This window comes from Chelonoidis abingdonii, chromosome 7 (assembly GCF_003597395.2).
Source record: "Chelonoidis abingdonii isolate Lonesome George chromosome 7, CheloAbing_2.0, whole genome shotgun sequence".
Classification (NCBI taxonomy): Eukaryota; Metazoa; Chordata; order Testudines; family Testudinidae; genus Chelonoidis; species Chelonoidis abingdonii.
In genome coordinates this window covers 89,047,846-89,063,522 of record NC_133775.1, presented here as the reverse complement: position 1 = coordinate 89,063,522, position 15,677 = coordinate 89,047,846, and the positions used below count along the sequence as shown (strand labels likewise).

At 50.0% G+C, this 15,677-nt stretch overlaps 1 protein-coding gene across 1 annotated transcript in view; it reads left to right on the top strand.

Moving 5' to 3' along the window:
• The window catches only part of PPARGC1B (PPARG coactivator 1 beta), a 91,020-nt gene extending 75,728 nt beyond the window's left edge, over positions 1 to 15,292 (top strand). The window contains exons 5-12 of the mRNA XM_032794401.2: positions 596 to 1,778; positions 2,764 to 2,800; positions 3,495 to 3,559; positions 4,621 to 5,377; positions 6,856 to 6,931; positions 7,765 to 7,886; positions 8,287 to 8,438; positions 11,629 to 15,292. Of these exons, the coding sequence (XP_032650292.2) occupies positions 596 to 1,339 (744 nt within the window). The 3' untranslated portion in view covers positions 1,340 to 1,778; positions 2,764 to 2,800; positions 3,495 to 3,559; ... (3 more) ...; positions 8,287 to 8,438; positions 11,629 to 15,292. The remainder of the gene's footprint in view (positions 1 to 595; positions 1,779 to 2,763; positions 2,801 to 3,494; positions 3,560 to 4,620; positions 5,378 to 6,855; positions 6,932 to 7,764; positions 7,887 to 8,286; positions 8,439 to 11,628) is intronic.
• Positions 15,293 to 15,677: the final 385 nt, after the last annotated feature.

The following is a 15,677-nucleotide window of genomic DNA, read 5'->3' as shown; positions in this document are numbered from 1 at the left end:
GGACGGGAAGCCACTGCAAATGACGGCATTTAGAACAAGGATCATACACGGAGCGCCAAGTATCCTCGGCCCTTCCATTATCCCAGGGACAGCACAGGTTAATTATTTATAATTGTTGGAAATGTCCTAATAAATGTTGTATACTGTCTAAATCTGGGAACATGGGAACTCGCTCCAGTCTCTGCAGTGGAGACTTTGCTGAGAGCCGAGGCTGGCAGCCTGTACCGTTAGGGAAGTCCTGCTGTCACTCCGTGCTAGACAGGTTCTAAAGATGTTCAGTGAAGCAACTGCTCTGTCCATGTCAGCAGGCAGTGCAAACAGTGGCTCATCACAGGAACAGGTTCTGCTCCCCAGGGAGGGCCCACTTCCTTACTCCTTACACTGGGTGAGAAAATGAGTCCATGGTCTGTTACCCCCATAGCATTGTTCAGTGAAATAACTGGATGTGGCACATGCGTCCCTAGTGGGTTTGTTGCTCCCACAGGGTGTATTTCTGCAGGTGGGGAGTCTTGTGGTGCAGTAGTTAAACAGCCTCATGTTAGGGCTTGGGGGCTGAGTCTGTTCTCACGGGGGCATCTCTCTTATGTCTCTGAAGGTGGAGGGTCCCCAGGACAGAAAGTTGAGCCCTCTCCAGGCTCAGAGTCGGAGCTGCACAGAGCTGCACAAGCACCTCACCTCCACCACACGGTGCCCACAGACCAAAGCCACCTGGCCGCCGGACGAGCACCAAGGCAGCAGCATCTGCTCCCCTCTGAGTCACTCTGCACACAGTGGAGACGACAGCGACTCGAGCGAAGACTCGCTGAGCTCCAGTGAGGTCCCGGTGACTCCTCGCTCCTACAAGGACGGCACTAGCGATCAACTGGCCAGCGAGAAGGCCATGCACACAGTGGTGAAGCTCATCCGCTACATGCATACCTACTGCCTTCCTCCGAGGAAGCTGCCTCTCAGAGACCCTGCAGATGTGAAGCACCAGCACTGTAACAGCCCCTACAAGAGAGCAAAGCCAGACTGCCCTTTGCAGATACCTCCCCTTTGCAGTCAGGAGAGCTGGACAGCCTGCACCTTGCAAGCAACGGCCGGCTGCAAGAAGCCTAGAGCCACATGGCCTGAGTTCTCCATCCTGAAGGAGCTACTGGCCCGGGACCTGCTATGTGACGTGAGCAAGCCATACAGATTGGCCAAACCCGTGTACGCTTCCTTGGTCAGGCCTCATGGCTCCAAGTCTCCTGGAGCATCTGCTCAGGAGGCTGAGGGCTCTCCTGGGAGATATCAGTCCAGAGCCAAAATGCCTCTGGAAAAAGCTTTGCTAAGGCAAAGCCCCAAGGCTGAGGCCTAAGCCAGGAGAGAGACCAGCAGCCCAGAGGATGCCACTGGGAATCATGTGGCTCTCTCAGCCCAGCAAACCTCAGGGAAAGTGGGACGGAAGCAGGAGAGCACTATTTATGCTGTCCGGCGCTCCAAGAGACTCAACCCTGAGCTTGGCCACTGGCTGTCATTTCTTGATGAGCCTCCCCCAGAGCCATCTGTCCCCAGAGAGGCAGCAGAGAGCCGGGCGAAGGATGCTCTCGCCTCCTGGGAGCCCGCATTGTGCCCAGCTCTGGAGAACTTCGATGCAGAAGAGCCAGCGGCAGAGGTGGAGGTGGGTGGCACAGACGAGGGGGACAGCAGGTGTCAAAACCACCCAGAGACTCAGACCCCCACGCTGGGGAGCCCGGTTGAGGGGGAAGGATGTGAGGTGGACGAGAGCCAGCACTGTACCCCGTTGCTTGAAACAGGTAAGGAGGAGAGAGTGTGCAGGGGCCTAGAAGTGAATTAACCCCAGCATTGACCTGGCATTGCCAAAACTAATGCTTAAAGGAACCCCGGCTGACTCTGTTCTTCCCAGGCCATCAGTGTATGAGGGGCTTAGCAGAGGCTGAGCTGGTCTGCGGTGTTCTAAGCACTAGCCTTGCATGTCAGATCCAGTGTGCTCGCTGGGTGATGAGTCACTGAAGCAGTGCTGCTGCCTGGCTGACGTAGGAAACATTTGTGCATGTGCCCGTGAATTGCTTGGCACTGCAGACCCCAGAGCAAGTGGAGCAAACACCAAACTTCTTCAATGCTGTTGGGGTTTTTCTGTGCAGCTTGTGAGGTGCATAGTCCAGTGGGCAGGGCGAGGGCTGGGAGACCAGCTCTGCCATTGGGTCACTGTGACCTTGGCCAAGCTGCTTCCCCTCTCTGTGCCTCAGTTTCTCCACCTCTAAAATGAGGTAAGGACACAGATCCTCCTTTGTGAAGTACGTTGAGAAAGCACAAAATAAGCGTCAAGTAGTATGTGTTCATCCAAAGACACTGTCTACTAAGTGAATCACTGCAAAACTATCCGCGAAGGATCTCCCCATTTTTTCATCCTATAGAATACTACCCCTTCAGCTGAGGAGCAGACCGGAGCCCCTTGGAATGCTAGTAATTATTAGCAGCACCATAGAATGTGCATGTTGAAAGCGCTTTACAAACATTATGTGATTAACCCTCACAACGTAGGCAGGTATTATCCAGTTTGGTAGATGGGGTAACCAAATCACAGAGAGGCAAAGTCACTTGCCGAGGCCACACAGCAAGCCATGACCAAACTAGGGCCAGAACTCAGAGCTCCTGGTGCCCAAGCCCACACTGAATCTGCTAGCCCATGCTGCCTCCTGCTTCTGGGTGTGATGCAATCAATCAGTCTGAAGGGAATGCAGCATGTTCAGTAATTCTGCTTCTCTCCGTGTCTTTCAGAAACACCCACGTGTCTCACGCTGTCCTTGGCACAAACGTAAGTGTAAAACAAAATACTTACCAGCAATTTAAACCCAACCCGGCGGCAGTCTGGGCCAGCATGACTGCCAGGTGGCCTGTAGTTTTGCCTGGTGGACACGCATTTTAAATGCCAATGTTAAAATAGCCAGCCAGGCAAAGCTTCAGGACTTTTACCAACCAAGCAAAGAGGATGTGCAGCAGAGAGGGGACATTTGACTAGCCATGGCATGTGTTTGAAGCATAGTGTCTTGGACTGGGATCCTAAATGCAAGGGATAGCATAGCTCCAGGCCCTCAAATTCAGGGCAGGTTATGCCTATGGATTGCTCTGCTGAAAGCCTTGCAAGTGCCATATGCTGGAGAGAAGATAGTGGGGGCACTTCTCTGGCTTCTTTCCCTGGAAATAAGGAATTGGAGCTCTGGCTGTGAGGGATACTTTTCTGCTGGAGTGACTCTCTAGCTGCCTGTTCCTCTGTCTCAGCTGGGAGGGAAAATGGAAATGCTTCAGAAGCTTGGATTCTGCCCCTCCGCCATCATGTACTAGCCCTGATGCCCCAGAGAGTCGGAGAGGGATACAGTAGGCGTCCTGTATGGGTGACATCTCCTGTTCCCTCTTTGCTTGAGTTCTGTATGCTGCACTTCCAGCAGTACTCTGTCTCTGATGTTCATATAAACACCTCCCTGCTCCTCTAACTTTCTTCTCCTCTCCAGTGATCCTACATTTGGGAAGAGGAACTTTGAGCAGGTGCTGACTGTAGAGCTGTGTGGGACTGCAGGTAAGCCACTCACGTAAAGAAGTGGTGCTCTCTTCCTTTGTTGTTGGGATTCTCTCTGTGTACGTTGGAAGGTGAGAGGAAACAATACCAAAAATGTGGTAAAATAGTCTGGTGCTAACCGCTTCTAGATGTGGTGGGGGTTGTGGTAATCTGAGGAATTATTATAACAATGTAAATATAATGGATTTTAATAATAAAAACCTACATTTCTATAGTGCCTTTCATCTGAAAGGATCCCTCAGCATTTTACAACTACTCATTTAAGCAATTCAGATACCACTGAAATGCAACCACCTCTGGGGTGGAGCATAGCAGCTGTTCAACGGTGCACCACAACACCGTACAACATCTCCATCCAGGAAGTGAGGAGGAATCCTGTATTGAACTGAAACTATGGAAAATATAAAGAGCCAAATTGTACATTATCCACTAGAATTTGGTCAGAACTCCAAGGATAAAGTTATCTGTTAATGGGAGCATTTCCAATGACTTTAGGGGGGGGGGGGTTGGATTAGGCCCCAAATCCTTGCTTTTCCAAAAATTGCTAAAGGATTGACAAGGACTGTGTGAACTGGGCTCACTGGTCTGCTGTTGAGGGCATTTGTCAGGGAGGTCTCCCTTTCAAGCACTGCCCAGATGCAAATCTGCTTGGCTATCTAGACGTAATGATATGCAACAACTACAGGCTAAATGTATGCTGAAACAAGCGTATGGGCTAATTTTCAGAGGTGCAGAGTGCCTGCTGACCTCAGCTGCCACACGGGTGCCTAGCTCCTTTGACAATCCAGTCAAAGGCCTTTCTCACCAATGTGTTTTGAGGAGGAGGCAGGAAGGGGATCCTGTGGGCCCCTCTAGCTGCAATCCACTGTGGTTTTGCAATGACCCCCTTCTGAAGACAGAAGTAATTTGCAGGGAGCCCCTCTCTACAGAGTAGAGGGTTGGTGGCTCTCCATAGCGTCACCCAGACCCAGCTCCTCTTGCCATGACCAGTTGTGGTAATAGTGGGAAAGCTCTGCTCAAAGAGTTTCACTCTTGTGGTTTGTTGTGTGTGGGGGGTCAAGGTCTCACACCGCCTACCACTCCACCGTACAAGCCTGCTGAGGAGGACCTGTATAAGCCGGACATTCCCCATGGGTCAGCGAAAGAGGCAGCCACCCTCACCTCCTCCATCCCAGGGCCAAGAACCTCAGCAGTGGCAGTCGAAGTGGCAGCCTCCAGGAAACTCATGAAGAAGCACCCAGAGCGAACAGAGCTTTACGCACACTTGAGCCGAGCTGCCATGCGCCCTTCCTCCTCGGAGCAGCAGGGCCTGCTGAAGCGGCCATTTTCTCGCTCTTTTGGGGACCACGACTACTGCCAGGTGCTGAAACCCGAGGCCACGCTCCAGAGGAAAGTGCTGAAATCCTGGGAGCCACAGAGCCAGGCGGAGGGTGAGCACAAGCGAAGAGTGCCCGACACACACTATCAGGGGTCGGGGAAGGGCGAGGCCCTGTGGAAGGAGTGCAACAAACAGCTCAGAGACCAGGAGATCAGAGCCAGCTTAACCAAGCACTTTGGCTTCCTGGACAGTGCCTTTGAAGACAAGGACACAGCCTTCTGCAAGACCCCCGAGTATGACACTGTCTTCGAAGATAGCTGCAGTGAGAGCAGCTCCCCCGTAGAGGAGGAGGAGGAGGAAGAAGAGGAAGAACATTGTGAGCGTCCATTGCGCAGGGACCCACTTGCCAGGTCCAGTTTGCACCACTGTTCCCGGAGCAGATCCAGTTCTGGGTCTTCATGCTGCAGGTCCAGGTCTCCAGCAAACAGACGGACTTTCAGGTATAGTTGGGCAGCTGGCAGGAGGGGAAGGGTGGGACTGATGAGTTCCAGCCTGCAAGCACCTCTCAAGCAAACGAATTTCTTCGGGGTTTATACTGGGTTTATATGAGAGGCAGGTGAACAGAGCCCTGGCCTGGGCTCTGCCACCAAATCCTTGTGTGACCTTGAGCAAGTCATTTCTCCATCTCTCTGGGCCTCATTTTCCCCATCTGTCAAATGAGGATAAATTTGTTTTCCCTGGTGAAGCACTGTGAGATGCCAAGACAAAAAGCCGGTGCTAGAGACATGCCAAGTGATGTTCTTGTGTCAGTGTGATGAACACACAGACCCCAAAGCGAAACCAAGGTGGTCCCCTCCATTCTCAGGGATACATCCAAGCATTCAACCCCAAAGATCCACTCAGATGTTAAGCATCAGTTGTCAGCCCTGACACACCGAACAGTGCAAAGTTAACACTGAACACCTCCACAGATCATAGGTGCCAACTCCGTGAGTGCTCTGGGGCTGGAGCACCCTGGGGGAAAAAAAACAGTGGGTGCTCAGCAGCCCCACGAATCAGCTTATCCCCCTGCCCCACAGTGCCTCCCGCCCACCGGTGGGCCCTAGAGATCAGGTCCTCCCCTTCCCTCCCAGTGTCTCCCGCCTGCCATGATCAGCTGTGCAATGGCGTGCAGGAGGCACTGGCAAGGAGGGGGAAGAGTGGGAGTGGGGTGCATTCAGTGGAGGGAGAGGAACAGCGAGGGAGTGGGTACTGGAAGAAGCAGAGCAGGGGTAGGAAGACCCAGGGCAGAGGTGGGGTCTTGGGGAAAGGGATGGGTCAATGGTCGAGCACCCGCCAGCAAATCACAGAGCTGGCGCCTCTGCCACAGAACATGGATGTGCAGACCACCTCATCTGCGCATGACATGTACTTCATATTGATCCGAGGCCCTTCCAACCATCCAGCCCAACAGAGGAGAGTTCTGATGAAATCTCCTCCATGTGCTGAGTCCAACATCATTTATTTTAGTTCATTAAAAGTAAGTGATAATACACCGGTGGCTGCTTGACACTGGTCAGTCAGGCAATGCTTGACCTGTCTGAGGGTGGGTTTCTCTGGTGGTACAAGGAGGAAGATCACAGCCAGAACTGGAGAGGAGCCAGGAGCTCCTGGGGAAGGGGATTGCTACAAGGAAGCAGGAGGAGATAGGGAGCCACATCACATATCTGTAAAGAATGTTTTCCCTGGCGGCTTAAGTTCCAGAACCAGGCCTAAAGAGGCTTGGTTTGGTTTGGGATGCCAGGCTCTTCTCTGGAGGATCCATACCCAGCATCAGTGGAGCCTGCTCACCAGGAGTCCCCTGAGTTAGAGATTTTTTAAAAGCTTGTGGCAGACACATCAACTTGATTGTGCCTCTACTTCCTTTTGACTGTCAAAGCTCCCCCTGCAGGATCCCTGCTCGGCACTGAACTCGTCTCTCTTGCTTGCTTACAAACAGATGTGAATACAGCAAGGAGTGTCAAGGGGGAAACGCGAGCCAGGACCAGATTGAGAAGAGACGCGACAAGGCCATTGTAAGTGACCTGCAGGCTCGGGAAGGGAGGGAGTGCCGCGCTGAATTCAGCGGAAGCAGCGGGACCTCCAGTGGGAGCAGATGGCTTCATCCTACTGAAGCTCATTTAAATCTTAGTACAAGCAATTCACAGCCCCTCAATTCATCTCCCACTCCAGAAAGGAGACGGTGGAGTATATTGGCCCTGGCATTCCTGGGGGTGGGGCCAATTTTAAACAAGGGCATGGGGAAAAGATAAAGAGCTAGCAATTGAGACCGGCAACATACAGAATCCCTGGCACTGGAGGAATTCAGAGCACCCTACGTCCACAGCTTCAGTGCACTTGGAATTAGCAATTAGGCCTGGGAACTTGGGGAATACTTGGAATTGCTAAGAGATTATTGAGCTGAGCCTCACTGCGTATAAAAAGCAACAGATATACATAGAAAGCCTGTGCGTGTGTAGTGGTAGTAATTTATTGCTCTTCTGTATTGCCTTGTACACCCTCATATAGCCCCACACATCTCTGGCATTTTTCCTCAGCACAAGCTGAGTTCCACAGACAGGAATTCTCAATGATATTCTTACAGTTACACTTCCACAAGGAGAACGCTGCAAAGTCTGAAAGGGTGCAGTAGAAGGATAAAGGAAAGAAAACGTGCATGAAAAGAAATCAGCTGTTTGAGGCTCCTCAGAGAGCTGTTTACGCAGAAGGGCCAGAGCTTTGCATTGCATGTGCTCAGAGACTTGGGGCATTGTCCAGCAGTGGGATTCTCCAATGGGTAATGCCAGGGGAGCAGCAAGGAGGCCTGGTAAGGAGGCGGGCCTCAGCTGCATTGGTTATGCTTGTGCAGGGTGAAGGCCGGGTGGTGTACATCAGAAACCTCTCCAGCAGCATGAGCTCCAGTGAACTGAAGAAACGCTTCGAAGTGTTTGGGGAGATCGTTGAGTGTCAGGTTCTGACCAGAAATAACAGGTATGTCGAGTGGAGCTCAGGCCCGCACCAGGCAAAGCAGTGGGAATGGTCTTAGGGCTTTTCAGACATAGGACGCATGGCTGGCTGACTCATCCTCATTTTAATGGGATGAATGGGGATGGCCTTAAAACAGCACAATCCCTTGGGTGTACATCGCATCCCAGGGCACACAAGGTTAAGCAGAGTTATCTGTAAATTCCCCCTTGGGCCAAGGTGGGTGTGGAAGGCCTGTAGAACTGTTAAGATACCACAGGTGCAATTGAGATGCACTGTACGATTCCTGCATGTGCCCTCCATAAACCAAGCTACACGGTGTATGGCTCTCAGCCCCTTAGGAGATAAGGCTCATCACATCCCTCTCCCTGGTTAGTCACCTCTTGACTCCTCTTTGGCTGCTTAGGGGGGATAAATATGGCTTCATCACCTACCGGTGTTCGGAACACGCCGCCTTATCGCTGAAGAACGGCGCCTCGCTGAGGAAGAGGAACGAGCCCTGGTTCCAGCTGAGCTACGGTGGCCTCGGCAACTTGTGGACCAGATACACTGACTTGGGTGAGAAAGCAGGGCAGGGCCCCACTGGTGAGCCAGGCTCCCATTTCCTTAGAGCAGAGGGAGTTTTTATGACCCTCTGTGAACACCAAGGCCCAAACCTCTCAGATGGGGCCTGCAGCTCTCCAGCTCAATGTCTCCCCCGGTGAAGTCACCTGGGTGGCACCTGCCTTGCCCATTAAACCCTCATGGGTCTGGATTCATTGCCCCAGTCAGACTTCTCCTTGACCAGGAGTTTCCTTTAGTAATATGCCACTGGGGGTCATTTAATCGCCACAGCTTGGAGGTGCAGCAGTGCTGTGAAATCTGTGAACGGCAGGGAGGACAAGGGGAAATGCAGCAGCAGGGCTGCATTGCATGTCTTTCCCAAGTTAGCCAGGGGGGAAGCATTTAGTCTTCAGAGTGGAGTTAAAAACAAGGTTCCCCGTAGCCCAAACTCCAGCTACTCCTGCTGAGTGCTGCAGAGCTGCAGGCCAGTCCGTGGCTGCCAGCAGGGAAAAGTGGCAGGAATAGATAAATATATACACCTCTGGAAAGGGCTTTCCCAGGGAGCTGCTTTGTGAAGAGTGGCCAAATTATCATGGCATAACTATAACAACACATTGCACTTTCCAACACATTTCATCCCGGGACCTCAAACCACTTTACAGTCATTAATTAAAGCCTCCCAATTCCCATGTGACGTGAATAGTTATTAGCCCAGTTTCACATACTGGGAAACTGAGGCACAGAGAGACCAAATGACCTACCCGAGGACACAGAATTAGTCCGCAGTAGAGTCAGGATCAGAAAGAGGACCTACTGAATCTTAGTCCCAGGAACTAACCACTAGATCACACATCTTTCAAGGTTATAGGTAGCAACTCAGTCTTTATGGAAAAAGTCTCTCTGGAAACCCCTCACCCCCGTCCCATGATTGTCTGATGCTTCTGGCAGTGTCTGATTCAAGGTGTTGCAGGCCAACTATTTGTGCAGTCAGATTCCACACACTTTATGTGTATGTTTAATCTGAAAAAAACCAAACCACAAAGTTGTTGAAGGAGCATTAAGGTTGCAAAGCCAGTCACTCAAAAATGAGTTCAGCCCCCTGGTGTGTACGAGTTATGATACAATCTTTAATTACATGATCACAGACTATTTTCACCACAGGATCCCTGCCTCATTCGGTGAATGAGTAGTTCTTCAATATTTCTTTTTATCCCCTTCATTCAGCGTATGGGCCCCAGTCTTATTTAGTGCGCCCTGTTTGAACCCCACATGGATACAGAATTATTAATATCCCCATGGGCATTTCTGTGGTTCTTATCACTATCTTAGTGGAGTCCATCACAAATTTTAATGCATTTTTTTCACAAACTTCATCCTGTGGACATATTGAACCCCATATGGGGTTTGGAGCTTTAGATCCCTAGCACAGTCCTCCATCACTAAGGCCAATGTAATAACCGGTAGCAGTAGAAGGCTATTAACATTCCTGTGGGCCTGCCGATACCCATGCACTTTGCCAATGGGTTTCACAGCTATTTGGTAGCAGCAAAGGAATGTTGAGACACAGGAATCCTGGGTTGTCCAGGTTCTATAGGGGAGTGTGTTCTAGTGGTTACAGACCCTTCTGCCTCTGTCCTGCCCCAGCCTCTCCTGGTCCCCTCTTCTCTTATTCCACCGTTTTCCCCTCTTCCATTCGAGTCAGGTGGCTTTTTCCTTCTCCATGCTGCACAGGAGAGTTTCCCTTCTCTTAAGTTTCAGTCACCTGGCGCCACAGAGGAGCAGTTGCTTCCTGTAGCAGCCAGGATAAGCAATTGTCGGGAAAGCCCTGTTCAGCCCCTCCATCGCTGAGCTGGAGCATGCTCAGTCAGGCCAGTTGGCACAAAGGAGCCACGAGGGGACAGAGTTACTCAGTGCAGATGGAATCTTCAGAGAACTTAGCTGCCAGACTCTAACCAATCTGTACTGATCATGTCTGAACTGAAATTTTTCAGAGGCTCAGACCTTGCCTGAATCTGGGCACATTTCCATAGGGGTGGGGAAAGGCATGGCCCTGACCCAGGGTAACTCCCCTGCCAAAGTTCAAGTCCTCACTCCAAAGCATGGAGCTGTGAGAGCTTCTTAATGAATCAGCTGGAAGAATTTTTTTTAACCTGGGCAAAACAATGTATTTTTTCCTGAGTCTCATTCTCAGAAATGGCTGGACTGTTTTAGCCAAAACTTTTCTGAAAAATTTAGCTTGAGTCAGACACCTGGCATGGGAAATTTCAGACTAAAGTTTGGCAAAGTTAGAATCAACTGGAAACAGTTTAATGGGAAGCACTGAGCAGTCTAGGCTCTACTACCAGCTCTGCCTACAACAGAAAACAAGTAATTGCCCAGGGTTTTCATGGAGAAATCCCTCTCTGCTCTGTTGAAAAGAGAAGGCTTTTCTCTGAGACGGGGGGTATATTGCACACTCCACTGGGTTAGAGCTAAGAGAAAGTGAGCTCATCTTCTGCCAGATTTGGTAGGGTGCCCAGTCAGATGGGGAGCGGCTGGTCAGTTTGCTGTTGGGAGGGAGAGTCACAGTCTAATTTACATCTAATTAAACAGAAAACCCAAACCAGCTTTTTTGAGGCAGCAGCACGGACTGATGATTATTTGACGAGAACCCTGGAATTCCTGAGTTCTATGCAGCTGCTGCTATTAATTCACTGGGGCCAGTTTGATCTAGTGGGTGGGGCAGTGGCTGTGCCTCAAGAGAGCTCGGTTCTGTTCCTGACTATGCCACTGACTTGCTGCGTGAACTTGGTCAACTCACTTCACTGTTTTCCCTCTCAACCTTTGTCTGTCTTATCTAAACTGTAAGCTTTTTGCTGCAGGAACTGTCACTCACTATGTGTTTGTACAAATACCTAGCACAAAAGGCCCCAGTGGCTGAGGCCTGTAGGCTCTGCTCTAACACATCATAATACTAATGTGAGAATGAGCAAGTCAGAACACCGCTCCATGCCTCGGTTTCCCTGTTTGTTAAATGGGGACAATTCCTGCCTTATGGGGAAGAGTGCAGATTCATTAGCCCACCCACGTGAAGTGCTTTATAAGTCTTAAGTACCATTAAGTAGCTACACTGATCTTCAAAGAGAAGCAGGATGTCAGTGCTTTGTGACCCTGGCAGATGTCCTGCACCCCTGACTATCTCATACTCTGTCTCTGCCTTTACCAGATTCCAATGTGGAGGAGTCATCCCCGGCTCCAGTGAAAAGCAAGTACGAGACCATGGATTTTGACAGCTTGCTGCAAGAGGCCCAGCAAAGCCTGCATCGATAACAGCCTTAACCTTGGAGGAACACCTCAATACCTCAGTCAAGGCACTTCCAATATGTTTACGTTTTCGAAGAAATTAAGTATATGAAAAGAGAGAGAGAGGTTGAGAGAGACTGCTGTCCCTTTAAATTGATGTTTACATTGAACAAAGCTGCTTCTGTCTGTGAGTCCCCATGGTGTTGATGTTCCACTGCCACACATTAGTATCCTTGCTTCTGACTGGTTGTTTTGGAGTTAACCTTCTCTTCCCTGGGTCCCCCAACATCCACCCACGCTCCCGGAGTGGAGTTGCAGCTGTGTTCACCATAACATTTTTTGTCTGTAGTGTGTGATGATGAAACTGTTAATTGTGAATAGAATCAGGACTATAAACTAATTTTTAATAGAAGAAAAAAGTATATACTTAAAAATGTATTTATGGCTCAGATGTACTGTAATTCAGATTTATTGTATCGCTTCCTTAATTTTTTACTATGCACTGTAATGAGGCACTAGCCACTGAGCAGATGGGGGTGAGTCCAGGAGGGCATTCTGGATTAATCACCAAACCAGAGTTTGCCCCTTCAGCTGCGGAGTGAGCCAGCCCGGGCCCCAGCTCCTGGTGAACTGGAATAGGATAGGGTTGGAGTTTGGCATTCCAGTGTCTTGGAAAAGCCATTCTTCCTGCTTGCGTGGCTGGAAGTCCTGGGTCTCCAGCTGTCAATCTCAGGCTGTCTGAGACTGAACATGCTGGTAAGCAATGAGTTTAATGGTTTGGCACCAGCTGGTCCGGAACTGGGGCTGTTGTACAGTGGTGCAGCTTTGTGGGACCGGGGGAAGGGGAGTTATAAGGATGTCGTGTTAGGACACTATCAAATTGGGCACTATGGGAGTTAATCGCTGCAGGCCACTTTGGTGATGGAGTCAGGCACCATCCAGTGAAGCTGCTGTCCTGCCTTGAGAGCCTGAGAGAGAGTGAATGCTAAAAGCCCCCAAAGAGCCATCCCTGTTTATCCCCCCATACGCAGGCAGGTGCATTGGTCTGGCAGTAGGTGAGGATCACATCTCCACTTAGATGATCAGCTAAAGGCTCTGTGATGCTGCTGGGCGCTCCCCAGCTCCATCCATTGGCTGGCTCAGCTGGAAAAAAGCGACTTGCTGGGTGCGTCGTGCACAGCTACTTCCACAACATACAGGGGAACTGGGTGAGAAAATTCTCCTTTCACTCAGACTGGCAGCTAGAGGGCATGGCAGCTAAGCTTGAACATCTCTGCCCCACGCAGCATGCTACCCTTCCTTTGAGTGGTGTCTGATAAGCCATAGACCTACCCAGTCCCACTAGGAAGTTAGCAAACCCGCTTTCCCTATTGACCCCTCTTGGCTATCACAATCTCTCCAGTGCTCCTCCTTTTCCCAGGCTCCTGGCTAGCAGAGTGCCAGTGATGGAGGCGCTGCGGCCCTGGTGGGTGTTTTTCTGCTGCTGTCACCTCAGTGCCTGCTGGGTAGCACTCACCCTGGCCTGCCTCTCGCTGGTTCCCAGAGATCCCCAATCACAAGGGTCCTTGCAAAGCCTGTCAGCAGGGCTGGAGTTACAGCACACAGTCAGTATGGTCAGCAGCTTCACTGTAGAGTTTACCTGCAAACTTTAAAGCCATTCCACATCGGAGCCAGGGAGAGACCTGGCAGCCAGAGAAAAAACAAGCAAGACACAGTGTTTAACAGTGGGGACCAAACAACCTTGCTGACCCACAAACTGCCCCCACGTTTTCAGTTTGTTTTTCACACACAGGTGAGACCGCAGGGATTGAGCCATCCCCTGTAGATAGAAGAATAGCCTTAAATGCTGCCAATAGATAGATTAGATTCCCTTAAGGTCTCCCCTAGTACATGGCACTGACATATTGTAATGGTATTATTTCATCATATGGGGCACATTTGACCAAAAACTCAGTAATTACATGGAACTAGATTCTAAGACCCTAATTCATGCTGAATTGTACTGTGCTCCATTGACACCAATGGTATCGCTTGTGATGTAAGATACTATTCAAAGTGGGAAGGGTGTTAGAATCTGGCTCTGTGTGACCCCAGGACAATTATCTGATTAGTTGTCTTATAACACGGAGCTCAGTTACCTGGTAATATAAAATATCCAGTTACATGGTAATTACCTATGAGCTACCGGGTGACTTGAACAACACTTCCCCAAACCTTCATTAATGAGTTAATTACTGAGCACTTACATGGCATATTCCTCATGCTATTTCAGTCTTGTTCCAGAGTAGTTACCTGACTGCGTCTCTACTGTAAAACAGAGTCATGGGCTCTTCCTCTGCTCCTCATCCCAATCTAAATGACACAAGTAACTCTGACCTAGACTGAGCATCTGCTATTGGCAATCGCCTCATTGTAGCTTTGCCTTTTTCTGTCCTAGTATTTCCTCAGAACAATGATGTTTACATGTGATTGCTATAGAGCTTACTGTAGAATGTATATAGCGACACATTTAGGGTGAGTAGTACTGTCCTGTGCTGTGCTGATGTTTTTCAGAAAACGATCAATCAAAACCGATACGTGTAATTCTTCCATCTCCTTGCTCAAGACAAGGATGGATCAAAGCCCACAACGCTGGCTTTGGTCAGAGATGGAAAATGCATCAAACTTTAAGAATGTGAAAGGGTTGAATGCAGCTATAAGGAGAACTTCCTGGTACCTGGAAGGAGCCTCCTTCAGTGTGAATCACTCACTCGCTTCACAAGCTTTGATTTCAATACACCCAGTTTTAAATCTCGTATTGCTTTCATGAGGCTGGACTTCCTGTGTTGGCCATTGGCCAATGACAGTTGCAGAACGTCAGCGCATCAAATGAGATACTCTTGAAGAAGAAGGAAGATCCCATGATGCACAGGGCCAATCAGTACTGCAATCCTAGGATAGGAAGAGATGCAATAAGTGGTCTTCATGTTGCCTGAAGCCTATAAACTATTTTTGCAAGAAGTGTCTCCAGAACTTATGCAATATGCCCTCAGGTGCACAAACGCACACACCGATGGTTATGGCCTGGGCTGGGCAATGAGCTCCTGTTGGTGCTGCTGGTGACCATGTACGCAGTGAAGCCAGTATTGCTGAATGTAAAGCCAGAGGGGGCTGTGGTTTGGAATGTATGCACAGTTTACGCAGGTGAGCTCAGACCAGTACCTATGGCTTATCTTAGTGGCTGTCCAGGGTTGGATGTTCCACCTGAGAACTATAGCCATGAATATTCGCTTTGTTTATGTCACTCATACTAGGTCTAGTGTAAACATTTTTCCCTCTGGACTGAGGTTTTTTTAAAGCTCCCCTGGGCTTGCAGTGCCACACTCTGCAGCAGGAGATTCTAGGGGAGGAGTTATATAGTATGGTGTTCTGGATGGGAATATTCTTTGCCAGTGGAATATGGATCCTTTCCTGGCCTTGGTAGGGGAATAATTGTACAGAGGCCTGCCACAATCAGAGAATGCAGTTTGATTCTTAGCATGCTACTGATCAAGGCTCAATCCAGGCAGGTGCTGAAGTCACTCAGAGTTGGGAGCACTCCCCATCTTGCAGGAACCACATCTTTTCCCTGGGATGGGAGGAAGTCTGAGAATGTGGCGTCCATTCAAGGAGAGGACAATAGTGTGAAAGGAATAGCTTTAAGTCCCACGGAGCCGGCACCGTACAGAGAGGAAGAGAGTCTCCGTGAGCGTCACACCATTCATCTGAGCAGAGGCTATGGCACATTCACTGATGCTTCCCGTACAGAGAGTGACACAGTGCACACCAGCCAAGGAAGGGACTCCTCCCCAGTGATACCCCTCCTTGCCTCCTCCACCCTGCTCTGTGCACAGTCCCACATTCTAAAGGGACACTCTCCCACTTTTCCCCACATTTGCTTTTCAGGGTCCATGTATCTCTCTCTCCCGCCCCCAGTAATAACTATAGTGCCAG